The 25,343-nt window shown below is 45.2% G+C and overlaps 1 protein-coding gene across 6 annotated transcripts in view; it reads left to right on the top strand.

Annotated features, from left to right (window-relative positions):
- Nucleotides 1-25,343, top strand: part of COL6A3 (collagen type VI alpha 3 chain) — a 91,745-nt gene that overhangs the window by 57,789 nt on the left and 8,613 nt on the right. For all 6 annotated transcript variants that reach the window (XM_030916462.1, XM_010357930.2, XM_030916464.1 and 3 more), the window contains 20 exons: nucleotides 410-463; nucleotides 2,854-2,889; nucleotides 4,412-4,474; nucleotides 5,266-5,328; nucleotides 6,659-6,721; nucleotides 7,644-7,706; nucleotides 9,199-9,249; nucleotides 9,474-9,509; nucleotides 9,998-10,060; nucleotides 11,346-11,408; nucleotides 12,719-12,751; nucleotides 12,837-12,873; nucleotides 12,979-12,990; nucleotides 13,088-13,581; nucleotides 15,616-15,712; nucleotides 16,642-17,340; nucleotides 18,661-18,763; nucleotides 21,289-21,680; nucleotides 22,953-23,216; nucleotides 24,271-24,369. In XM_030916462.1, coding sequence (XP_030772322.1) covers nucleotides 410-463; nucleotides 2,854-2,889; nucleotides 4,412-4,474; nucleotides 5,266-5,328; nucleotides 6,659-6,721; nucleotides 7,644-7,706; nucleotides 9,199-9,249; nucleotides 9,474-9,509; nucleotides 9,998-10,060; nucleotides 11,346-11,408; nucleotides 12,719-12,751; nucleotides 12,837-12,873; nucleotides 12,979-12,990; nucleotides 13,088-13,581; nucleotides 15,616-15,712; nucleotides 16,642-17,340; nucleotides 18,661-18,763; nucleotides 21,289-21,680; nucleotides 22,953-23,216; nucleotides 24,271-24,369 — 2,785 coding nt within the window. The remainder of the gene's footprint in view (nucleotides 1-409; nucleotides 464-2,853; nucleotides 2,890-4,411; nucleotides 4,475-5,265; nucleotides 5,329-6,658; nucleotides 6,722-7,643; nucleotides 7,707-9,198; nucleotides 9,250-9,473; nucleotides 9,510-9,997; nucleotides 10,061-11,345; nucleotides 11,409-12,718; nucleotides 12,752-12,836; nucleotides 12,874-12,978; nucleotides 12,991-13,087; nucleotides 13,582-15,615; nucleotides 15,713-16,641; nucleotides 17,341-18,660; nucleotides 18,764-21,288; nucleotides 21,681-22,952; nucleotides 23,217-24,270; nucleotides 24,370-25,343) is intronic.

Raw genomic sequence — 25,343 nt, forward strand, 5'->3', positions numbered from 1 at the left:
TCCTAGACTCTCCCTGTACTGAGGGCTAGAGAAAGGACATGGTCCTCGGCTCATCGGAAGCCACAGAGGCCAAAGACGTGGCCTTTAACACTGCAGAGTAGCCTAAGATTAGGAACAGAGTCCCCATGAAGGAAGTCTGCGTGGGGAACCTGAGTGACCCTTGCTAAGTGGGGCTTCTCAGCAGAATCTGTGCCTCTTAGATATTTACGGAAGGTGCTTGTTAAGCCAAAGGCTTGTAGAGGTGGGAGTGTACTGAAGTTCAATGCATCTGGCAAAGTGTGCAACTGTCCTGCAGACGGGCTCTTCCTCTGTGAATCGACCCCTTTCCCTGCAATGTCTTGCGCAACATTTCAGAGCTAGACATTCTTCTCTGCAGATGAGAATCTCATGCTAATTTTCCCCCCACCAGGGTGTCCCAGGGAGAGACGGAGTACCTGGAGGACCTGGAGAAACTGGGAAGAATGTGAGTGCCATTAGACCTTTGGGGAGCTCTGCAGCAATCCTTAGTGCCCTAAGATCTGCCCAACATTATGTGGTGCATGGTTACTCCGCAGCTCTTTACTGAGTGAATGTGACAGAATTTCTGAAACGGTTGTTACTCTAATCTGTTTTCATTCTTATAATTTCCTTGGTGCCTCATCTCTTCTCTCTCCCCAATTCTTGCTCTCCCCAAAAACATACTGAAAGATGGTTTTAAAAATAATATCTTTGCTACTTTCAAATATCGGGCCAGGTTTGATCCAACTAAATATTTAAGAAACCCAAATGGAAATCCTAATACTGGGGGAGGGAGGGAATAAAGGGCAAGAAGGCTGAGGGGGTTGTAGATCTGTTGTTTTTGTAATTATCTGTGGGTTTTTTAAGTGAAATAACAAAACTAGATTTATTTCTTTTCTGGTGTATTGCATCTTGCAATTTCAAGACATTTCAGAAATATCTGTAGCAGAATAGTTCCTTGTTTGTCTAATCCTCAGTCTTGTTGAAGAAATGCTAAAGTCAAAGTGATGTGAATGATCTTTCTGAAGTCATCCAAAAGCTTCCAGGGTCTTCCTTGTAGCTGGGAGGTAAGACCCCTGCTCAGGGAGGCAGTGCTGTAGAAGTTGGTAAACCCTCAGAAGAAATTCAGGATGCTGGTGGGTGCCTAGGAGAGGTCTCTGCTCAGAAATGAACAGAGCACAAAGGCTGCAAGCTGGGGCTAGGTGTTGGGAATTGGGCCCTCAGCCACGCCCTGAGGGGCAGTGGCATGTTCAACCCCAGCACTTGGGCCAGTAGAGTACGCTGGGGTGAGGGGCTTTCAAAAGGAGAGACTCACCAAAATCAAATGAAGGACTACGGGCATCATTTTGCTTTGAAAATTCAGAAGAAAATAGAAATTTTGAAAATATCATTTAAAAAAGTTTGAGCACTATTTATTTATTTATTTATTTATTTTTAATAAATGGTAAAGACCTGGATCAACTGCTTGGAAGTGAGCATTATTTTTGAATCATGCTACATAATGAAAAAGAAGCTATATAATGGAAAAGAAGAAATACTCATCAAATGTTACAATGGGCTATTACAACTCAGCGTGTGAGCAGAGCCAAACCTTGTTTTCATGAAATGACTTAAAATTGAGTAGTTCATGCAATTAATTTCAATTCTCCACACAAGGTAGAAACTGGATTTGAATTCGGTTTCAGTCACGGGCTCTTGCAGACTCAGTTCTTCTTTTTGTGGCCTAACGACTTGCTATCCCTTCCCTTAGGACTACAGTGCCAGGCTCAGGCCAAGTTGAAATGTGTCCCTCCCGCTGGGCTTTGGCATGCCTACATCTGCTTTTTAGAGTCTCCGCAGGCGGCCTCTGGCCTGAGCAATGTATCATTGAGTACTGGTGGACTCTCATGGAACTCTAGCATGTCTCTTTTGGGAGGGGCCAGTCCGGATTGTTGCTTTGTAGAGGAGAAGAGTGTCCCCTTCTCTGAAATTCTCCATGGAAGGTGGCCAAGATCTTCCACTGAAGCAGGTGGCACTACAGTGAATAATGGCAAACTGGTCACCGCAGTTTGCTGGTCAATTGGAAGCGGAGAGTGAGGTTCCTAGGTTGATGTAGCAGATGGCTGAGCCTCACAACAGAGCTAGTGGGTCACAGCCTCTGCAACACCAACCTTAACTTTGCAAAGACCGCCCAGGACATTCATAGAGTCCCACCCCAAACCTTTCCACTGCCGAGGAAACAATTTTGAGGTGGAAATTAATGGATTACTTGTGAAGTAAGCCCACATGTTTGAACTAAAGGTCACCTCTGGAGCATCCAGGAAGATGTTGCCAAGTCATGAGCCCTACCTAAGTACACGAGACGTTTAGGTGCACATGTGTGCACTTCAGATACTTTACTTAACCGAGTGTGTGTTGTGTTTGGCCAGGATCACCTGGAGAACTTGGGACTCCCTTCCATTATAATTAACGTATTTCATGACTTCTCACTACAGTTGGGAAGATGGAAGAAAAATAGACAGGTTGACATTCCCTTTTCACATTCCTCATTGGAAACTGTCTGGGATCTTGCAGCCAAAAGGAGTCATTATTTCGCTTGGCAGGTCTGCAGTAATTCTCAAAACTTCCATTGAGTGATTAACAGGAGTAGTAAGGAAGCAAAACTTCACCCGGATGAGGGTGGAGGAAGGGTGTCTGTGTGTGCGAGTTTCCCCAGGGCTGATGAGGCGTGATTTCTGCTTCTTGGCACAATGTGGGTGCTTGGGAAGATTCCCCTGAGTAACCGCAGAATAAGAGGGTGAAGTCTGAAAGAGCTCTAGGCCCCATGCCCAGCAGCCCATGCTCCCCTCACGGTTTGTGGGACTTTTTCTTCCACAGGGTGGCTTTGGCCGAAGGGGACCCCCCGGAGCTAAGGTGAGCCTCATGGAGTGCCCTCAGGAGACTCTCTTCAAACAGCCCAGATGCCGCCCAGTCCAGGAGTGAAAAATACTCTCTCCTGTGAACGCAAAGCTTCGGAGACAGATTCCAATCAATTTAGAAAGTTTGTTTTGCCAAAGTTAAGGACATGCCCGTGACACAGTCTCAGGAGGTCCTGATGACACCTGCTCCAAGTGTTTGGGGCACAGCTTGGTTTTATACATTTTAGGGAGACATGAGACATCAATCAGTATGTGGGAGATGTACACTGGTTTGGTCCAGAAAGGTGGGACAACTCGAGGCATGGGAGGGGGCTTCCAGGTCATAGGTAGATAAGAGACAAAAGGTTGCATTCTTTTGAGTCTCTGATTAGCCTTTTGCTGAATGCACAGTTTACAAGAACAGTCACCTATGCCTTAGTTAGGCTTAGTGAAAAATAGGGCTAAGGAAGCAATTGGATATGCCTTTGTCTCCTGTCAGCAGGAGACTTTCAGTTCTGTCTGTCCTTTGTCCACAAGGAATTTTCCTGCAGGCAGAATGTGAGGAAGGCATGCATCTTAAAAAAAAAAAAAGAAAAGAAAAATCTGACTGGGCACGGTGGCTGACGCCTGTAATCCCAGCACTTTGGGAGACTGAGGCAGGCAGATCACCTGAGGTTGGGAGTTCGAGACTAGCCTGACCAACATGGAGAAACCCCATCTCTACTAAAAATACAAAATAGCCAGGCGTGGTGGTGCATGCGTGTAATCCCAGCTACTCAGGAGCCTGAGGCAAGAGAATTGCTTGAACCCGGGAGGCGGACGTTGAAGTGAGCCGAGATCACGCCATTGCACTCCAGACTGGGCAACAAGAGTGAAACTCCGTCTCCAAAAAAAAAAAAAAAAAAAAAAAAAAAAAAAAAAAAAAAAAAAATTCTTTGTAGCTATCTTATTTAGAACAGAATTGGAGGCAGCTCTGTCTGATGCAGTTCCCAGCTTGACTCTTCCCTTTGGCTTAGTGATTTGGGGGTTCTGAGATTTATTTTTCTTTCTCCTTGGGCTGTCATGGCTCCTGAGCCTCTTTCAGCTATCTCCTTAAACTTAGCCTCCTCTGCAGAGTCTAGAGAAAATGGTGCCCAGTGGGAACTTGGGGTCCAAGTGCAGGAAACATGATTGAGGCAGTAGTGTCTCGGGTGGGCACCTCTTCCAGAACGTGCCCACCTTATCTGGCCATCGGCAACATGCAACTTCCCGGTGTCTCGGTCCTCTGCTTTAGGTCTAAACGATCCTTGTTTCACAAAGCTGTCCGAGGAGAGGTGAGGCAAGAGTGAGGAACAATTGCAGAAGCTCAGGGAGACAGCTGACTCCTGTGTTCAGCGTCCCGTCCTGGGGTTACCACTTTCATCATCTGTTACCTCTGGAAGAACTGAATTTTCCCTGGTTGCTTTCCAAGTCCCTGGCCCAGAAATGACTGTAGAGCAAAGAGCTGATGTTGACAGGAACCTTCCTGACTCCTCCCTGCATCTTCTCTTATTTCAAAGGGCAACAAGGGCGGTCCTGGCCAGCCGGGCTTTGAGGGAGAGCAGGGGACCAGAGGTGCACAGGTGAGTGCTTCCTTGTGTGACTGCATGTCCTTTGATATTTTCACAAATACCCTGGTAAGTTATTTGTAAAAATGATGAGGTGGCATTTATATCACGGAAAGTTAACCATTTTAAAGTGAACAATCCAGTGGCATTTAGTACTTCCACGATGCCGTGCAAACATCGCCTCTGTCTAGGTTCAAAACATAGTCTCGAAGGAGACCTGTACCTAATAGCAGTCGCCCCCCCCCCCCCATTGCCCTCCACCCGGAGTCCCTGGCAAACACTAATCTCTCTCTCTTTATGGATTTGCCTGCTCTGGACATTTTGTATAAACGGAATCATTTGCTAGGCAGCTTTGTGTGTGGGGCTTGACGGAGCATCATGTTCTACACTGAGCTTCATCCACGTTGCAGCATGTAGAAGCACTTCATTCCTTTTCATGGTGGAAGGAGACTCCGTTGTGTGGCTGCAGCACACTTTGTTTATCCACTCATTGGTTGATGGACATTTAGGTTGTTTCCACCTTCTGGCAATTGTGAATGATGCTTCTGTGACGATTCTCCTACATGTTTTTTTTTTTTTTTTTTGAATGCTTGTTGCTTGTATACATTTAAGCTCACTTGCCTATTCACGTTCTGGATTGAGGCAGCTGCCACTGCAGCTGAGACAGGAGAATTGTGGGTTTGGGTGGCCTTTTTTGGCTGGCAGAAGTGAGGCTCTGGGTCCTGTGGGACGGGCAGATGCCCATGCAGAGGCTTCTCACGGAAAGTCACCTCAGTAGCACTCACGTTGGCCTTTTCCTTCCTCAGGGCCCAGCTGGTCCTGCTGGTCCTCCAGGGCTGATAGGAGAACAAGGCATTTCTGGACCTCGGGTAAGCCTGTCCCAAAACCAGGCCCCTCTCTAGCTGAACAGAGGGCACGTTGCCAGGCAGGCTGAGAGTGTTTCGGATGATGCTATTGTAGACAGACCTCCCTTTAGCTCTTCTCTTTGGCAGCACAAACCCCAGATTTAACCTCAGGCCTTGCAGTGACTGGATACTTCACCCCAAGAAAGTAAGAGTTTCCTTTTTTGGTGCTCCAGGGGCCTCTAAGTCTCAGTTCTGCTCCCTCCAAGCGTAGACCCCTGGGTGGAAATCAGGGGATGTGCTTGAGATGGAATCATGGAAAATCTAAATCCCCCAACATGCTTAGATTATGCAAGGTATTTCACCTTTGGTCCCTGGCGATAGCCTCTTGTGCTTGTGTATTTTGTATAGTGAATGCCTCAAGTTCACCCTTGAGTTCAGCACAGAAGATGGTCCTTAAACTTACTGTGACTGCGGATGTTATCATGCATTGTAGCTATCAGCCATGATGAGCAGAGACACATTGTCATTGCTGGGCTAGGATCAGGTGTCATGGAACTACATATTCGAGTTTCCCTCATGTCTGAGATGATATTGAGGGAGGTATCCTATCATTTGTTACCAAAAAATGACTAATAAACTGATAACAAGCTCAATATGTTGCTACATAAATGCACAAAAATATTTTACGGTGGAAGAGGGCAGGAACTTGCTTACAAGTCCTTCTCTAGCTTGAAAGCTGATAAATACATATTTTTAGAGGTTTTTTTAAAAAAATTTACTTACCTTGTAGTTCATTAACAATTTAAGATGGTATAGATGCAGAGCTATTCAAATAGTTATCCAATAGCTCCAGAAACATGTATTGATTTGTGCTTTTTCACCACCTATTTTAAGTTATTTCTGGGCTAGGTAGACTGTACCACATTTTAAGAGTCAATTTCTTCGATCAGTTTATTCATTCACCTAACAGGCTTTAACAAACCCGTATGCACCAGGTGCTCATTGTGAGTGTGTGAAAAGGGAGGCAGGATAAAGTCATGTAAAATCTGGGAGCTTGCTGTCCAGTCAGGAACCTAGAATATGTATATTAATAACTGCAACATGCGTTAATTTGTGAAAACTGGCACTGAGAGGTAATACTCATGTTTTAAATTTGTGCATGCCATTTCTGTGCATGTTTATATTTGAGTCTATACCCCTGTGCTCAGAGCTGAGTGCTTGGGATTTGCAGGCGGGACAGGTCCCATGCCCCTGGCGGGCTATGACCTCCATGCAGGGGAGAGTCAGGTTTCAGAGACAACTTTGCTTGGATGGTTGACCACTTGACTGACACATTCGTCCCCTCCTGCTCCAGGGAAGCGGAGGTGCCGCAGGTGCTCCTGGAGAACGAGGCAGAACCGGTCCCCTGGGAAGAAAGGTTTGTCTTGAGAAATGTAGAGCTTTCCTGAGGACAGGGACCAGCCAGGCACACATGCCCCCTCTCCCTCTTTTGTCAGTCTGTCTGTCCCTCCTCTTCAGTACTACTGATTCCCACTCCAGCCTCCCCTGTTGATTGAGGCTTGGCCAGTGGGATTATTGTCCCCCAACAATTCCCACCATAATCCCCGCTACCATCCCTGCCACCAACCATCCCTGCTCAGAGGGCTGGCTTTCTCCTGGCCACAGTCCTCCATCAGTGGCCAGCTTTTCTGCTCCTCTCTTGCTTGGCTTGTGCCGATAGTGCAGCACCCTCTGAGCCATCAGAGCAGCCAGGCAGTGCTTGGCACAGTTTCAGCATAATATGGAATGAGCAGTCTTTAAACATACGCAGTGTACGCACAGCGGCTCAGCTAATCACATTTAGATCATCCAAGAGCCCCGACCCTGACTGTTCTGGATAACAGCAAGTCCGCTATATGAAGGCTACCTGAGAACCTCCTTTCTATGAGCTTTGAGATAAATTACGATTTGTCACGACCAGTCTGAAAGACTACATGTTTTTTGTGAAAGAAATGAGTTCCTGTGAATCCACGATGGTCTCTGCCTGGAGGGTGTTGCTGGGTTTCATGCTGGGCTCAATGTCCACCGCCTTCTGTGCCTTCTTCTCCCAGCTGTTACTCTCTCTTCTCATCAGCCTGTCCCCCCATGCCACACTGGTGAAAAGGACAAACATAAACCCTCCTGGGTTCTTTTCCAGGAGTTTGCACATGAATGTTGCAATTTAGAAAATCATTTCACTGAAATCTCAAAGGTAAAGTCAGCATGTTGCAGCACCCTTACCTAGAGTAAAAGCAGGGCTTGGCATCACAGTGTAAGCCAGCCTTAGGACACAGGGTCTCAGCCGTGTTTCTCATGTCTAGGGTGAGCCCGGAGAGCCAGGACCAAAAGGAGGAATCGGAAACCGGGGCCCTCGTGGGGAGACGGTAAGGTCACAGCACGCTCGGGGCCAGGTTGTCACTGACTCTTTGCTCGAAGGTGCAGGAAGCCAGGAGAGGGTTCCAAATAAAGATTAGCCTTGCTTCTTGTGTTATTGGGGATATGGCTGGAAATAGTGAACCTTGCTGCTTATCCACGGCAAATTAGCAAGTTTTATTTTATTGGTAGGGTTAGAGAGGTGGTGTGGGCAGTGGGTAGAGACATATTTTCCCCCTGTGTTTTTCCTGATACAAGGGAATGTAGAGGCTAATGAAGCTTAAACCACCTTCATCTGAGGTCCCGCAAATGCTTTGCAAGCATAACTAGATGAAGCTTTTCTGCAAAGAAGTAAATGTCATTTGGGTTAAAATGGAATTGGATTTGATTAGATCTCAATCCAGATGGAAACAATTTCTTTTGAACGAGACATCTTAGGAATAGAAATTATTACCCCAGTTACTCATTTTTCAAATGCTATTTAAAAACGCCCCAACAATTCACCAACAATAATTTTGTAATGTACATTTCTACGTTACAAAAGAATACAGAAATCTACGGTCCATTGTGACTTTTTGCAAAAGGAATCATGACACCTAAACACCATATGAAAGGACCAGGTTGCTCTGACTGTTTTAATCCCAAGCTTTAAAATATTTTTCTTTCTTGCATTTTTTTCTTTTCAACTAACTGAAGTTTAAAAACAAATCTGTTTGTATTACTTTTAATCTCAGAAGCACAGGGAAAAAAATCAGACTTTAAAATCTATTCAAACCATTGAAGGAAATCTCTTCCTGATTCTGTTTCTATTAATTTGGGTCAACAGATCTCTAGTTGTTGATATCTGTTGAAAACTGTAAATTAACTAAGTGGCAAGTTCCTACATATATTAGAGATAGTAATGGACAATTCACAGAAGTTCTTCTGATTCTTTTGAAATAATTAATGAAGTCCAGTTCTGAATGCTCCACATGAGAGAGCAACAGGAACAGATCTGAGCATGCTGGGGGGAGGTGTTGGAAAGGAGGGGGTCTAGGAGTGATGACTTGGAAGGAAGGGAAGGGATATGGGGAGGGGGAATATGACCTGGGCCCGAGAGATGGAGTTCAGTGTTCTTGTTTTGAAGTAGAATCAAAGACTCATGGATGCATAGAATCAACGTCACCATCAAGATTCCTGTCAATTCTAAGATTCTCGGGGTTGACGAGTGTTTGATTTTACATCCAAACAGAATCTTTACCCAAAGCTCCCAGCAGTTCTTTCTATGTTAGTCTGCCAGCGCCATTTTGCTACGGGAGTCCTTTGAGCCTATCACCTACAGAAATGGTCTTGTTCACTCTTGGAGGATAGGACAGGAGCAGGAAGTGTGCCTACTCCTGTACCGTAGTCTGGAAACATTTCAGGAGCTCAAGATCCACTTCTCAGAGCAGCAGTAGTGCAGAGACAGTGGCTATGGCGCACCACGCATGGCGACCTGTAGTCACATCTCTTTTTCACTCTTAGGGAGATGACGGGAGAGACGGAGTTGGCAGTGAAGGACGCAGAGGCAAAAAAGTATGTATCTGCTGAGGATTCTCCAAGAGTCCTTGTTGCCAGGAGGCTCCAAGGACAACTTCTGATGTGTTGTGTTTTAAAAGAATTATTTCTTTAAAAGTTGTCTTTGTATTTGAGTGTTTTCTTTTGATGACTCTGCAGACATTTCTTTCTTTCAAAGTCAATTTATTTTAGATGAATTTAAATTAGAACCGAGTATTCAATAATATATTTATCTTTTATAGGGAGAAAGAGGATTCCCTGGCTACCCAGGACCAAAGGTAAATAATCCCCAGTTGGTTTAAATCTGCATCACGATTCAGCTCTGGTATGTCCACAGACTGAGAGTCAGAATATCTTGGCATTAGGTATGGGTCAACCACTCAGTTAACTGGGTTACCCTGAGAAAGACCCTTCCTCCCCTAAAACACTCTCTCATCTGTCAAGTGGAGGTCACAATACATACTTGTCCTGGTGCTTATGAGATTTAAATAATATATACCACAATCTAAGTACTCTGTAAGCTGTGAAATGCTATAACCTATATGATAGTATCATTACTGATTAAATAAATGAAGACTATCTGCAAATACCACAAATATACTAGTAACCCACTGGAAAAGTGAATCAAACCACTTGGTTTGATTCAACCACTTGGTTGCCCTGGAAAAGTGTGACCCACACGTCCCCTGGATGTCTTGCCCCGCGGACCCTCAGTGAGATCTTCTGTTCCAGAGCTTACTGTGCCACTTCTCGGCTTTCTTCCCAGGGTAACCCGGGCGAGCCTGGGCTAAATGGAACACCAGGACCCAAAGGCATCAGAGGCCGAAGGGTAAGTTTGCCTGGGCCTTGGCTGCAGGTGAGGAATGAGAATGGATGTTTCAACGTGATTAACTGCTGAGGCTTTGACAATTATCCTTCACTTGCACCCTGGCCAGGGATAGCACAGAGTGGAAGGAAGGGACTCCTGAGCCCCAGACCAATGTCCTCAGGGCACCGCCATGGCTATGGTCCATGGCTGTCCTCCTGTAGGTGTATTCCTCTTCCACCAATTCACCTCCAGGGTCGCCAGCCCAGCTCACTCCAGGCACAACACCCACCTACAGTCTCAAGTCTCATTATGGGTGACTGGGAAGTTTGTGCAGTCACTTTGGGCCATGCCCACCCAGACGGTCAGGCAATGGGAGTGAATGAGGCATGGAAACTGCTTCTGAAGCCTCTGGGCTCGTAAGCGAGCCAGGCCAAGGCCACGGGCTTTTCAGCCTATTGGTGCTGAGATTCCTCTTCCTTAAGCTACTTTTGGCCCTGATAGCTCTTTTCTTTTTATTCTTTGTGTGTGTGTGTGTGTGTGTGTGTGTGTGTGTGTGTGTGTGAGAGAGAGAGAGAGAGAGAGAGAGACAAGGTCTCCCTCTGTTGCCAAGGTCTTGCTCTGTCATCTGGGCTGGAGTGCAGTGGCACCATCTTGGCTCACTGCAACCTCCATCTCCTGGGATCAAGCAATCCTCCCACCTCAGCCTCCCAAAGTGCTGAGATTACATGCGTGAGACACCACACCTGGACAGATTACTCTTTTCAATGGATGTTTACACACTCTCCTAAAATGGCAGAGTCTTCAATTAGCAAATTGTGGCCTAGATCTGGGTAAATATTGCTAACAGTTATTTTCAGCCCGAAATGTAGTTTAAAAAGAAACATAATTATCCTATTAATTTGATCAGTGAAGACAGTCAAACCAGATCATTTAATACACCAAAGAGCTTTAAAACATTGGATGATTATCTACACTGAACACATTAGCTAATTCATTGTCTGTTACCTATTCTCCTGGGAGTCCTTAGTAATCATATTAATGGTTCTTGGGAAAGCATCTGTCTTACCTTAGCCTGGTAGAGAACATAATCCCTCCATAGTTGGTCGGGGACTCCCATTGGCTTTGTTGAGGTTTCTTGTCCCTAAACTTGAATTTAAGAGACATTTTAGCTCCCTTAAAGTGAGAGATTTCTTGTGGTGATGGAGTCCCTTGGGCTAGATCACTTTTACCATCCCTTCCAACTATAGGAGCCTTAACCTCTCCACTTTCTGACACAATTGAACAATGTTCGTTCTGCTCCCTCTAGGGAAATTCGGGACCTCCAGGGATAGTTGGACAGAAGGGAGACCCTGGCTACCCAGGACCAGCTGTAAGTATTTATCCAGTTCTGACCCAGCCATCTGCGGCTGGGTGCTTTACACATAGTCCCTGAAAACTTCCCACCACTGCTTTGCTCACAAGAAAGTGTGATCTGTGTGTATTTACTTGGTTGTCAGACCAACTCTCTGACATCATGATGCAGCAAAGAGATTTTCAATTTTAGAGTAACAAGAAACTTAAAAAAAAATAGGTTTCATGGGATCCTGTCATCTAGGGAGTTTTGTAGTTTGCCTTTATAGTTTCCTGGCATAGGTGCATTTGAGGTTTGTATAGAGGAGAAACCAAAGAGGGGAAATCTGAATACCTTTTGCTTGCATCTTGCAGAAGCAGTGCAATTATGCCAGGTCTTGGTTTGGCAGTGCTTCCTTTGGTCTATGAAATCCCCAGGGGAGCTCCTGATTTGTGGTTAAAGCCCACTAGTCATGCCACCACCAGAAGCCAGGAAGGCATCCTCCCACAGCCCTTCCAAATCTCTTTATTGCTAATACCTTTGTTTTCTTATTTGCATTTCTCCCTATATTGTCCCTCAATATTGAAATTAATGAGTTTCAAAAAATAATGGAAAAGATAATTCAGGAGTTGGAAAATCATTCCTAGAAGGAAAGGTTCAGAGCTTAGTTTAGATGAATTAGGGAAAAGAAGGCTGGTCAGGTGGGTCTGACTGCTGTCTTTAAGTAGATGAAGTGTTGGGGGCAGCACATTAAGCCAGTTGCTGCAGAAGACCAAGCAGGCAGAAATGGCCCCCTGGAAAGACAACTAATGGCCCATGAGATGCCTGCTGGACTGTCAGCGTGGTGAGGTTTAGTGATAGGACACTGAACGAAGCCTTGAGTCAGTCCCTAGAGCTCCCCGGGGTGGAATTCAGCTGGGATGCATTAGACAGGGAGGGAACCAGGACAGCTCAATGATCTCTCACTGCCCCTTCGGCAGAGGTGTATCAAGCAAGCGTGTGAGAGGGAGCTCTTTTCTCAAGAGAAGGAGAGTCTAGACCCAAGCTCACTAGTGGGCTTTACATGGATTGGTGGTGAGCTTCCTGGTTTCAGGACCTGAGGCTATTTCAAAAGCCAGATGACCTCCCAGGGAAACACATTTGCTCTGAGAATCTTTTCTCTTTTGTTTTGCAAGAGAAAAAATCAGGTTTATAGGGAGAGGCTGTAAACAATCAAGGTTATCCAGGGGCCCCTTTGTTTTGCTCTGTGTATTTTTTGGAGGTGGGGCGGGGGGAAGGGAGAGCAAAGGCTGTTTTTTCAAATTCCCCATCTACTGTGTCTCTCAGCCTTTCCTTCCTTGGTTTTACAGGGTCCCAAGGGCAACAGAGGTGACTCCATCGATGTAAGTTGCATGTATCCAGAATGACTCATTACCTCATGAGCCTTTGATTTGCTCTCCTTACATATTCTTTCATTTTCTTTTAAAGCAATGTGCCCTCATCCAAAGCATCAAAGATAAATGTCGTAAGTACACGATTTTCTGTTGTCTGACAATGCATATTTTTACATTTGAAATTCTCACATGGTAGAGTAGTCTCTCACCCTTTCTTCTCTTTGTTTCTTTTCTAGCTTGCTGCTATGGTAAGTTGATTTTGGTGACTTTTTCCTAAGGAAAGGAAACCTCCCTTTTGTAGTAAGTACGGTTTGTCTTTAACCCTCCACCCTTCGCTTTCCACAGGGCCCCTGGAGTGCCCCGTCTTCCCGACAGAACTAGCCTTTGCTTTAGACACCTCTGAGGGGGTCAACCAGGACACATTCAGCCGGATGCGAGATGTGGTCTTGAGTATTGTGAATGACCTGACCATTGCTGAGAGCAACTGCCCACGGGGGGCCCGGGTGGCCGTGGTCACCTACAACAACGAGGTGACCACAGAGATCCGGTTTGCTGACTCCAAGAGGAAGTCGGTCCTCCTGGACAAGATTAAGAACCTTCAGGTGGCTCTGACATCCAAACAGCAGAGTCTGGAGACCGCCATGTCATTTGTGGCCAGAAACACATTTAAGCGTGTGCGGAATGGATTCCTAATGAGGAAAGTGGCTGTTTTCTTCAGCAACAGGCCCACAAGAGCATCCCCACAGCTCAGAGAGGCTGTGCTCAAGCTCTCAGATGCGGGGATCACCCCCTTGTTCCTTACGAGCCAGGAAGACCGGCAGCTTGTCAACGCTTTGCAGGTCTGTGCTCTGTTGGTGCTATTGCCGTCTCCCTTTCTTCTGGGGCTCTGAAAAGGTTCTCAGACACGCCCATGCTCCTCAGTGGCTTGTCCCATAGCTCCTACAAGGTCCCCAATGAGTCCATCTGCCTGAGAACTTCTCTTGTGAGGTCTCCAGGACAGCCTCGTGGCCCCAGCACTACAGGGACGCCTACCTGCCTGTAGCACTGCCCCCAGGTTCCTCCTCACAGGTTGACAGCTCTTGCCAGTTAGTGATGCTAGTGTTAGTGACACCCTCTATCTACTAACAAGGTGGTGTGGCTTGTTTGCTTTATTCAACACGTGAGGAGGACCTGGATGTTTGGGTCGGTCCTGTCTCCTCCCAAGATGGCCCCATGTGCACACTCTGAGCTGTGTTTTACTGGATGTGTACTGGGCATTTGCTTCCCATAACTGGCTGGTGAGGTTTGTGTCATCCATCTCACCTCATGGATAGGACGATCCTGCTGTTAGTGAGGTGCTCGTGAGAGGCTAGGACCCTAGTCCATTAGACTCTGAAACCCATGTGCTGATAATACCCATTCCACTCTGTCCCAATCAGCTCTGAAGGTGAATATCCAGGCTGGCCCTGGAGGCCTGCGGTCTCTTAGTAAGGTCCCCAAAATTACGCCAACTCAGCAACCCCGATCTACACCACTGTGCAAAGCTTTCTTCAGCTAGGCCCCAAAGGCAGCCCACAGAGAGGCCAAGCGTCCCTTGTAATTCTATTAAATAACTGGTTTAATTGTGTGTGTGGTTTTTTTTTTTTTTTTAGATGGAGTCTTGCTTTGTCACCCAGGCTGGAGTGCAGTGGCGTGATCTTGGCTCACTGCAACCTCCACCTTCCAGGTTCAGGTGATTCTCCTACCTCAGCCTCCTGAGTAGCTGAGATTACAGGCACTCACCACCATGCCTGGCTAATTTTTGTATTTTTCTTTTTTTTTTTTTTTAGTAGAGACGAGGTTTCACCATGTTGGTCAGGTTGGTCTCAAACTCCTGATCTCGTGATCTGCCTGCCTCGGCCTCCCAAAGTGCTGGGGTTACAGGCATGAGCCACCGCACCCGGCTGACTGGTTTAATTGTTATATCAATTAATATTTATTCAGTGCAGTTCTGGTGATACTGTTCAAGACAGATGGGTGATGGATAGGAAGGAGTCCAGCCAGGAGTCAGGAGGCCTTGGCCTGGTTCCACACTCCCCCCACCCATTTAAAGTAATGTGCACGCCACTTAACTTCCCTGCGTCTCAGATTTGTCACCTGTAAGTTGAGGCTGGGGCAAGATGATTGCTAATGTCTTTCCTTCCACATTGGATATTCATTGGGAATCCAGTGTTGAAGTTGGGCTACAAGCCGTGTGCTCTTGTTAGAGGGGTTCATTCACATAAATCTGTCCTTGTGTGGGCTGAGGGACTCAGAGCCACATGAGTTTCTTAGCATGGTTTCAACAAGTTCAAAAAATTATTTGTTCATTCGTTCATAATGATTCACTCATTCATTCAGACTAGCTATTTGTTAAATGAATAATTACTAATCGTGTGCCAGGTACTGCGATAGACAGGACTCTTTGCATCCACTGGGAGTGATTTTGTTACTTGCTTTAACCACACCTGAAGGGTGGGGAAGGGATGGAGCTCCCATATTGGTGCTAAAAATAATGAAAAGATTAAGTTCCTACTATTTGCCAGAGGATACACCAGGTACTAATATTTATTATCTAATTTAACCCTCCAAATGACACCATTAGGAAGGTATTACCCCCCATTTTACGTCTGAAAAAAGCTGAACCCCATTTGAACGGGATATGAACTCCAGCTCACCCTATTAGAATAAAACCTATGTCTTTCTATTATACTCAGAGTCTAGCCCCACCCCCAAATGAGAAGATATTCCCAATACTGCCCTATTGGGAAGTTAATCTATTTTATTGATGTGGCTTTGATTTACTCCTCTGCCATATTTTCAGATATTACTGATCATGTACGCCCCTACTAAAATTGTTCTTTTGTTTAAACCAGATCAATAACACAGCAGTGGGACATGCGCTTGTCCTGCCTGCGGGGAGAGACCTCACAGACTTCCTGGAGAATGTCCGCATGTGTCACGTTTGCTTGGGTAAGCTGTTTATCTAACAGGAAGATCTGCTCAGCTGCAATTGCAAAACATAATATCCATAGGAGAGTGAGAGAATAATGATGATCTGTAAAAAGAGCTTGAGTTCAGTTGATTCACAAAGCCTCCTATTTACCAGTATAAATACTACTGCAGCAGTTTCTGTATTAAAAATGGACCTCCCAAGACAGAGCTTCTCTTTGATGGGGGATAATTCATTTTTTAGTTAACAAAGGAGGAGGTGGGTTCTGCTTAAGTTTTGACATTAGAATCTAGAATGAAAATATTTGGCACTAGTGACATTCTAGAACATATTTCTTCAAAGAGTGGCAAAGAAGTAAGATAATGTTTCTTTTCTTTTAAAAATGCCAGCACGTGGCATACTACAAAGATTTTATGTTACTGATTTGTTTCATCTACTAAGTATTAGGTGATGGAAACTGAAATCTGGCCATAATCAAATCAAGGCAGCAAGATATAAATTGGTTTTGGTTTTGGTCCTTTCTGCTTCTTCCTTTTTTTTTTTTTTTTTTTTTTTAAGACAGAGTCTCACTCTTATCGCCCAGACTGGAGTGTAGTGGCACAATCTTGGCTCACTGTAACCTCTGCTTCCTGGGTTCAAGTGATTCTCCTGCCTCAGTCTCCCAAGTAGCTGGGACTACAGGCACCGGCCACCACACCCAGCTAATTTTTGTATTTTTAGTACTGACAGGGTTTTACCATGTTGTCCAGGATGATCTCGATCTCTTGACCTCGTGATCCGCCTGCCTCAGCCTCCCAAGGTGCTGGGATTACAGGCGTGAGCCACCGCGCCCAGCCCGCTTTTGATCTTATGGGATCATTGTAATCACCCAAGGCTCCTAGCAGATTGATGAGTTGTATATCCTGGTGTGGGTGTCACAGAATAAATAGGCTGCCATGCTTCTTTCTAGACATCTGCAACATTGACCCATCCTGTGGATTTGGCAGTTGGAGGCCTTCCTTCAGGGACAGGAGAGCGGCAGGGAGCGATGTGGACATCGACATGGCTTTCATCTTAGACAGCGCTGAGACCACCACCCTGTTCCAGTTCAATGAGATGAAGAAGTACATAGCATACCTGGTCAGACAACTGGACATGAGCCCAGACCCCAAGGCCTCCCAGCACTTCGCCAGGGTGGCTGTTGTGCAGCATGCGCCCTATGAGTCCATGGGCAATGCCAGCATGTCGCCTGTGAAGGTGGAATTCTCCCTGACTGACTATGGCTCCAAGGAGAAGCTGGTGGACTTCCTCAGCAGGGGAATGACACAGTTGCAGGGAACCAGGGCCTTGGGCAGTGCCATTGAATATACCATAGAGAATGTCTTTGAAAGTGCTCCAAACCCACGGGACCTGAAAATTGTGGTTCTGATGCTGACGGGCGAGGTGCAGGAGCAGCAACTGGAGGAGGCCCAGAGAGTCATCCTGCAGGCCAAATGCAAGGGCTACTTCTTCGTGGTCCTGGGCATTGGCAGGAAGGTGAACATCAAGGAGGTATACACCTTCGCCAGTGAACCAAACGACGTCTTCTTCAAATTAGTGGACAAGTCCACCGAGCTTAATGAGGAGCCTTTGATGCGCTTTGGGAGGCTGTTGCCATCCTTCATCAGCAGTAAGTCCTGCGTGGCACTGCATGTGCCCTGGCCTGGCTTTATGCTTGGGCTGGGAGGAGTGTGGGAATAGTCATGGAAAAGACAACCGATGTGTTGACTGGAACTGGTTCATTCATTTAACAAACATGTATTGACACCTGCCATATGCCACAAATGCTTTTAGGAGCCAGAGTAAGCAGGGAACATGCAGACAGACTCCTTGTTGTTATTGACTCGTTTATCCCACCACATTTGACTGAGCACCTCCTAGCCATAAGGCACTCTTGGTGTCCTTAACAGTTTACAAGAGGGTGGGCCAGTGGATCAAATGCACATTTATTATGCATGACATAATAGGCTGGCATGTCGCAAGGAAAGTGATTTCTGTTGGGGGCACTGGGGAAAGCTTCTAGAAAGAGTTGCTTTGATCTGGGTTTAGCCGCCAGTCCTGTGCTTGGATACCACTGGGCCTTTGCTCATGGGACTCCCCCTCCCTGGAATGCTCTCCACCGCACTTCAGCAGCAAACCCATATTCATCTTCAAAGCTCATTTCCAATGGCTTCTGCTCGCCGTGGAGGCTCCTGCTCCCAAGGCCTGCTCATGGTTAATCTGGACACCCTACTTAGGGCATCTTTACCTGGCCTGTGGATCATTCGTTTGTGGTCTGTGGTCCCCTAGACTCTTTGAGGAGCTGCAGCCCATTGTAGTTTCCAGAGCCTGTGTATAGTGTGCAGCCTAGGGTCAGCACAGGCAAGGCTTGGAACAAATGAGGGGGATTTATAAAGTATAAATAAACATGTATATACTGAATGTTTATTATTTAAGGGAATATTGAGGTCTATGAAAACAGTATTCACATTTGGTACCCAAAAGACTCAGGGAAAAATGTGAAGCAAAGGTAAGCCAGCAGGTTCACCCATGGGTCACTGTTCCTGTCTTCCTAAGATTAAAAACAGAAGCTTTGTTCAACAAAGCATTGAGAAAATATGAAAGCAGTTGGATTATAATCTGATGTTCAAGAGACTAGAACTTGTCAAACTCTCCTCTTGATTTTTCTTCTAGCCCTGTCTTCTCCCTCACATTGAATAAATATGTTTTTAACTTAATCACCCAAATATTGCCAAATAGAACATATTGGCTTACCATGTTTTATGGATCAAATGCCATCATACTTTATGTTTAAAATCACTGGACATAGTTTGTCTGATGTGGTTAATTCAACAATGATTATGGGCTAAATAAATGTTATGTGATTCATTTAACTCGCTAACAGATTAATTTTAATTTTCATATTATTAGCATGCAGCTCAATTGTTTTCTTTTCTTTTTTTTTCCTTAGGTGAAAATGCTTTTTACTTGTCCCCAGATATCAGGAAACAGTGTGATTGGTTCCAAGGGGACCAACCCACAAAGAATCTTGTGAAGTTTGGTCACAAACAAGTGTAAGTGATTATAATTATTGTCTTAAAAATTATAGTGCTGCAGGGATTGCACAGGTCCTCCAACCAACTCCTGAGTCTATGGGATGAGGACCTTGAAATCCAGCAAATGTGACTTCTCAAAGGTAATGTGGGTCATGCTTCTCAAATAATCTGTTTTATCAGTTAGCTTTTGCCGCATAACAAGCTACTCAAAACTTAGTGGCTTAAAACAACAACCACCTATTTATTTACTTAATTAATTAATGTATTTAGAGACAGAGTCTTGCTGTGTTGCCCAGGCTGGAGTACAGTTGTGCAATCTTGGCTCACTGCAAGTTCTGCCTCCTGGGTTCAAGCAATTCTTGTGCCTCAGCCTTCCGAGTAGCTGGGACTACAGGTGCATGCTGCCATGCCTGGCTAATTTTTGTATTTTTTTCAGTAGAGATGGGGTTTCGCCATGTTGTCCAGGCTGATCTAGAACTCCTGAACTCAAATGATCTGCCTGCCTTAGCCTCCAAAAGTGCTGGGATTATAGGCATGAGCCACTGTGCCTGGCCAACAACCACTTATTTAATTTGTAATTCTGTGGATCAGCAATTTTTGTCTGGGTTCAACTGGGTGGTTCTTCTGTTTTCTACTTGGCTCACTTATATTTGTGGTCAGCTGCTTGTCAGCTATAGAGCTGCTGGTCTAGAATGGTCTCAGCTGGGCTGACTCATCTCTGTTCCATGTGGTCTCTCATTCTCAGCAGGCTAGCCTGGGTTTGTTCACAAGGTGACCTGGCAGGGTTCCCTGAGAGAAGACAGAAGTGTGCAAGGCCCCTTGTGACCTAGGTTAGAACTGGCACACTGTTACTTCTGCCACATTCTATTGGCCAAGGCATGTCCAAAGGCTAACCTAGATTTAAGGGTGGAAAACTAGGCTTGATGGAAGGACTTGTCACATTACATTGTAAAGGGCATGGGCAGAGAGAAGGTAGGTAATTGAGACCGTATGTCCAAACAATCTGCCGTATCTGGTGTGAAATGATTACATAAAAGAAGGATTGAATACATCAAAAAATGGACTCTATGTCTTCTTAAAATTGTTAATGCTGTGATAACATGTAATAATGGTACTAATAGGAAGCCATGCGCATGTTCTACTGTGAAGACTGAGGGGAGGAATGGGAGTGGGCAGGACTGTGACACCCATGCTGATGCTGCTGCTTGGCCCATGTGCCATGGTTCATGCCCTGCTCCATCTCGGGTGCCAACTCTAGGAGCAAAGAGGGCAGTGGGGCCATGTGACAAAGGGCTAGCTGGGGCGGTGTGGCCACAGAAACTGAGCTCCTGTAGTGTGTCAGCAACGTGTGCTCCTTAAGAGAATGTCACAGTGGGTCATGCTTTGGAGAGAAGTGCAGATTCTGCAGATTCTGAACTTCATGCACAGATGAGATATGAATGCAAATGATCCTTGGAAAATTGCTATCTGGCTTACTACTGGCTGACTCTCAGGATGGGGAAAGAGAGCCCATCTCTTCCTACTGCAGACCCTTCTCTCTATCACCACTTAAGTCCTTCAGCTCTTTCCTTTGACCCCAGAAGGAGTGGCTTTAAATCTCAGCATAGCAAGAATAAATATCATTGCTAAGGCAACTAGGACCTGTATCGTGGCACTGGATGCTTCATTTAGCTTGGTAGCCTCTCTTTTTCTAGGCTTTAATGGTTCCTATTATTTCTCTGAAACATTCCCTAAAATTGACTTAACCTTTTTACCTTTTGGAAAACAGAAGGAATGAAGTAACCTAGTATTTGAAGTCTTATGATACTAACTTGAAAATATATTATTACTTCCTAGAACGTGTAGCAAGATATGATTCTAAAATAATACATTTTCTTCTAAGATCAAGAAAGCTACGAAGTGTGGGTCCGTGTTGTTGTGTCTGTTTGATTAGGTTGCTATTCTCTCTAGATATTGGTAATGGATCAGGAAATTGTAAAAAAAAAACCAAAAAACAAAAAAACACATTCACAAAAATTAAGACAAGTAAAAAATACATATATACTCCCAATAATAAGCCCTGGAGCAAAATAGTACATGTTAACTTTATAATTTTCCAGCTCAACATAGCATTTGATTGAGTGGATAGCATTTGATTGAGTGGATATTTTCTTATAATGTAAGTAGCTAACTACTGATTTCATTTAATTTTTGGTGTATGTTTTGGTTGGTTAATTGCTATAATGAGAACATTGTTGGATATTATTTATTATTGTCTCTTATTTTCTCCCTGCCTTTATTTTATAAATTGAAAGATGTTTTTGTAGAACAATATAAGCTTCATTTTTAATGATTCTATTTTTCAATATGCTGTTCCATATCTTTTTTTAGGGGGGCACAGATCCTTAAAAGAAAGAATTTAATATATGCACTACTATACATAATCTATAAAAACTATTGCATGCATTTTGCTAAAACAAATTTAATGTAGTTCGTGGGGTTATGTCTTTGTTTATTTTAGATAGCAGGCAAAAGCAGAGGTAATATTTAATTTGTCTTAACAGAAATGTTCCAAATAATGTTACTTCAAGTCCTACATCCAACCCAGTGACGACCACAAAGCCAGTGACTACAGCGAAAGCAGTGACCACCACAACAAAGCCTGTAACTATTGTAAATCAGCCATCTGTGAAGCCAGCTGCTGCAAAGCCGGCCCCTGCGAAACCAGCCCCTGCAAAACCTGTGGCTGCCAAGCCTGTGGCCACAAAGACGGCCACTGTTAGACCCCCAGTGGTGGTGAAGCCAGCAACAGCAGCGAAGCCTGTAGCAGCAAAGCCAGCAGCTGTAAGACCCCCCGCTGCTGCTGCCGCAAAACCAGTGGTGACCAAGCCTGAGGCCCCTAAGCCACAGGCAGCCAAACCAGCTGCCACCAAGCCAGCCACCACTAAGCCCGTGGGTAAGAAAGCCCTTGCTAGGGCTGTCGTCTTGTGACATCCTCATTTACTGCTCCAGGGTATGTTCCTCAAAGCCTGCATGTAACACACTCAGAATACAGTCCTTGATCTGGGCTTGTACATCTGGATGATGTGTTTTAAGAGGTGTTGGTTAGGGGTTCCAGCCTCTGCCGCCTCCCTTCTCCCATGCCCCATCCTGTGCCCTCAATCCTGTCCTGGGGTAGGGATGGGAAGCTCTCATTCTCTCTGGAATGTCAGTGGGGGCACAGCTTACCTCACCTGGAAATTGAGTTGTCTTAAACTAAAGGGAAAATGTTCCAGGTCAAAATAGGGTTTTAGCCCCTATTTAGGGAGTGAGAAAGACAGAAAGAAAAAGCCTGCAGTTGGTTCTTAGGCAGCAAGGCAGCTGTTTCTGGGCTGGTGTTTGGAGCCGGACTCGCCTACCTTAGAATATGACTTGAAAAGGTCTGGGGGAGCCCTTTGCAACTGCAAACTTTGTCCCTGCCTCATACCCACAGAAAAGGGGCCCTAAGCTGTGTGCTGTGGCAATGTTGGGTGTTCAGTCCGGTAGCCTGAAAAGTGAGAGCCTGGACCATCAGTCATTCCCCAGGGCTGAAATCTATGCGCATACCGACCATGAGAAAAATATTGAAAGTAATGGCAAAACCCACAAGTGCTCTGCATGAACTCAATATATTTCAGACTGAATTAGATACAAAAGGTAGATGACTCTCATGAGACCAAGAGTATGTTATTTTATCGTTTTATTAAAGAAGACACTGGAAGACACTACCGAATGTCACAAGCTGTAAAGGGCGGCCCACGGTAAAACGGAAATTGTCTTCATTTTATGAACAGTGTGAAATAGAGAAAGCAGAATTCCTTTAAAAGAATTTCATGTCATACCCTAACATTTTATGATTTAATACATTTTAAATTATGGGGCTCATTTTGTAGCAAACACAACTTATGATTAGTATGCGGGGCTTGTATTTCCAAAGTATCTTCTTAACAGTGGAGATTTTTAATAGAAAAAAAGATAGTTGATGAATGATGAGATTTTTCATTACTGTGAATTGCACATTTCATGTATGCTGATAGATGATAAAAACAATATTTTTTAGGGGCTTGAACAAGAAATTAGTTCCCCACCTCACCTAAATTTCGAGTCAATTTGTCTGTTAACACATCCCTTTCAGATTTCCTCTCTCGCTCATGCACAACAGTCATGGAGGGTTTTATTTTTTATCTTCACACTCTGATCTATCTTCCAGTTAAGGTGTCCCGAGAAGTCCAGGTGTCTGAGATCACAGAGAACAGCGCTAGACTCCACTGGGAGAGGCCTGAGCCCCCCAGTCCTTATTTTTATGACCTCACCATCACCTCAGCCCATGATCAGTCCCTGATTCTGAAGCAGAACCTCACAGTCACGGACCGCGTCATTGGAGGCCTGCTCGCTGGGCAGATGTACCATGTGTCCGTGGTCTGCTACCTGAGGTCTCAGGTCAGAGCCACCTACCATGGAAGTTTCAGTACAAGTAAGTACATGATAGGTACAAGTCAGTACCTGATTTCTATGTAGAGTTATCAAATAGGACACAAAGGAGACACTTACTTATTGAATCTATTCTGAAATAAACACAAATTAGAAAAAAAAAACCAAAACAACTTAGCCTGGGTGCTTTGGTGGCACCCTAACTTTATAAAACACAGAATGGAAAATGGGATTCCATGTGGGATGCAGTCCTGTGGGTCCTGGGCTACTTTATGGAGGAAGCCAGATCCACGTCACCTGAGCACAGCCCTTTCCAACATTGCACCCGGGAAACATGGCTACGTCTCCGGGCGAGGGCTCCTGGTTGCCCACCACCCTGTCCAGGTTTCCATGTTCAGGAAAACACTAGTCAGTCACTGGCCCCTTAGGGAGTAATGGAGGTGTACCTGAAGTCTCACCGCCCCAGGGCTGTCCATAGCTGAGTCTCCCTGCCCTGATCTCACCATAGGTGGGCTCTGCCTTGGCTGGCTCTTGTCCCCAGGGCTCCCCCATTTCACTGAGGCCTGCATTTGAGTGCTGTCCCAGCTTTTCTTAATTATTCATGGTACCCTCTCTCATCTTTCTAAATTCTTCTGGGTTCCCCCCTCCCATTCTTCTTGACCCCCACTGCTCCAGGAACGTGAAGGGGAAGGCTCCTCTTTTCTTCAGGCCAATGCTATTCAGATTGAGGAACCAGCTTGAGGAAAGGGAATTCCCACCAGTGCCCTGGGTTAGACCCATAGAGATATGAGTCCAAAGACCCAGTCAACCCTAGGTCTCTATTTTCCTGGACAGCAGCAGAAAAGGCTGTGTGGGAGGTGAGAGGATTTGTTCGGAAGTTCAGGGATCCCCTCCAGCCGCTTATTAGCACGTGGATCCAACTTGCAGCCCACAGCATAAGTGGTGGATGTAGAGATGTCTTGGATCTCTGTCTTTCAATCACCACTCCCCCACATAAGACATTAATCACAGCAGGCAACCTTGTATCAGTCACTAAGGATTCCCAAGCCCTCCAGTTTCTGATTTACCTACGAGTTGCATGTATTTTTCTTTTATAGAGAAATCTCAGCCCCCACCTCCACAGCCAGCAAGGTCAGCTTCTAGTTCAACCATCAATCTAATGGTGAGCACAGAACCGTTGGCTCTCACTGAAACAGGTGAGTTGTGAAACTATTAGGTCCATTAATGGCACTAAGAAAATACCCAACCAAAAATGTTAAAGCTTTGGAAGACTTGATTCCAATTTACCTTCTTGGGTTCTAAGTTTTAGCCCAGGCATGACTTCTATGGGGAAAAGGTCCATATCAGCTCTGTGCAGCCCAACATCATCTTATTCTGCAAGATCCCAGGTGTAAATGGAGTCTTACTTTACCTGTGACCAGACTCAGTGAAAAATTGATGAGAGGTGCTTTTGGGGCTATCACTAGAATTCACGTATCTGTTAGTCATTTCTCCCGTGCCTCATACTGGGACTCGAGTTGATCTGTGGTCTGTGATGCTGTGAAGATTGACATTTCATTTACTCAGTGATTTAATCTAAGTTTAAAAACCTGCTTAGAAGAACACAAGACAAATCTGGCTGGAATCCATGAAATGCATGGGTTTGAATCTGACCCACGGGGTGTTCTGGTCCTAACATCCTAAGCACACACCCCAGCTTAGTGTGTGAGTCTGTGATACCCTCTCTCATGTGCTTGAGCCCAGAGTGTGTGCATGGTCTACGCTAAGTTAGTGACTGGTTAGTGTAATTCAGGAACTGACAGCTGTTACTTGCTTTTGTTCTTGGGCAGTGAAACTCTGAGAGGCCTGGAATCTCTCATTCAGCAGAATGTGGACTTGGCTTGTTCATCCGTGAGAAACTGATTATTAAAAGAGTTGATAGGCTTTGTTGAAGAGTGTTCAGCAAAGAATGATGGTACTAACAGAAAAAATGGAGATTCCATGGGAATTTAGATATAATACTGTTTTATAGACCTGAAGCGAAAACTTTCTGCTAACGAGGGGACAGTTCATTATTTTCTGGTGTATCATCTACCGTCAGGAGGAGGACAGCATTTCTCTTCACAATGCTCATTTCTGTAATTGATTTTAAAGGCGTTTGTTGAGTGAGCCTGTTAGGCGACCCCAACAT

Source organism: Rhinopithecus roxellana, chromosome 14, assembly GCF_007565055.1.
Source record: "Rhinopithecus roxellana isolate Shanxi Qingling chromosome 14, ASM756505v1, whole genome shotgun sequence".
In the NCBI taxonomy this organism is placed as follows: domain Eukaryota; kingdom Metazoa; phylum Chordata; class Mammalia; order Primates; family Cercopithecidae; genus Rhinopithecus; species Rhinopithecus roxellana.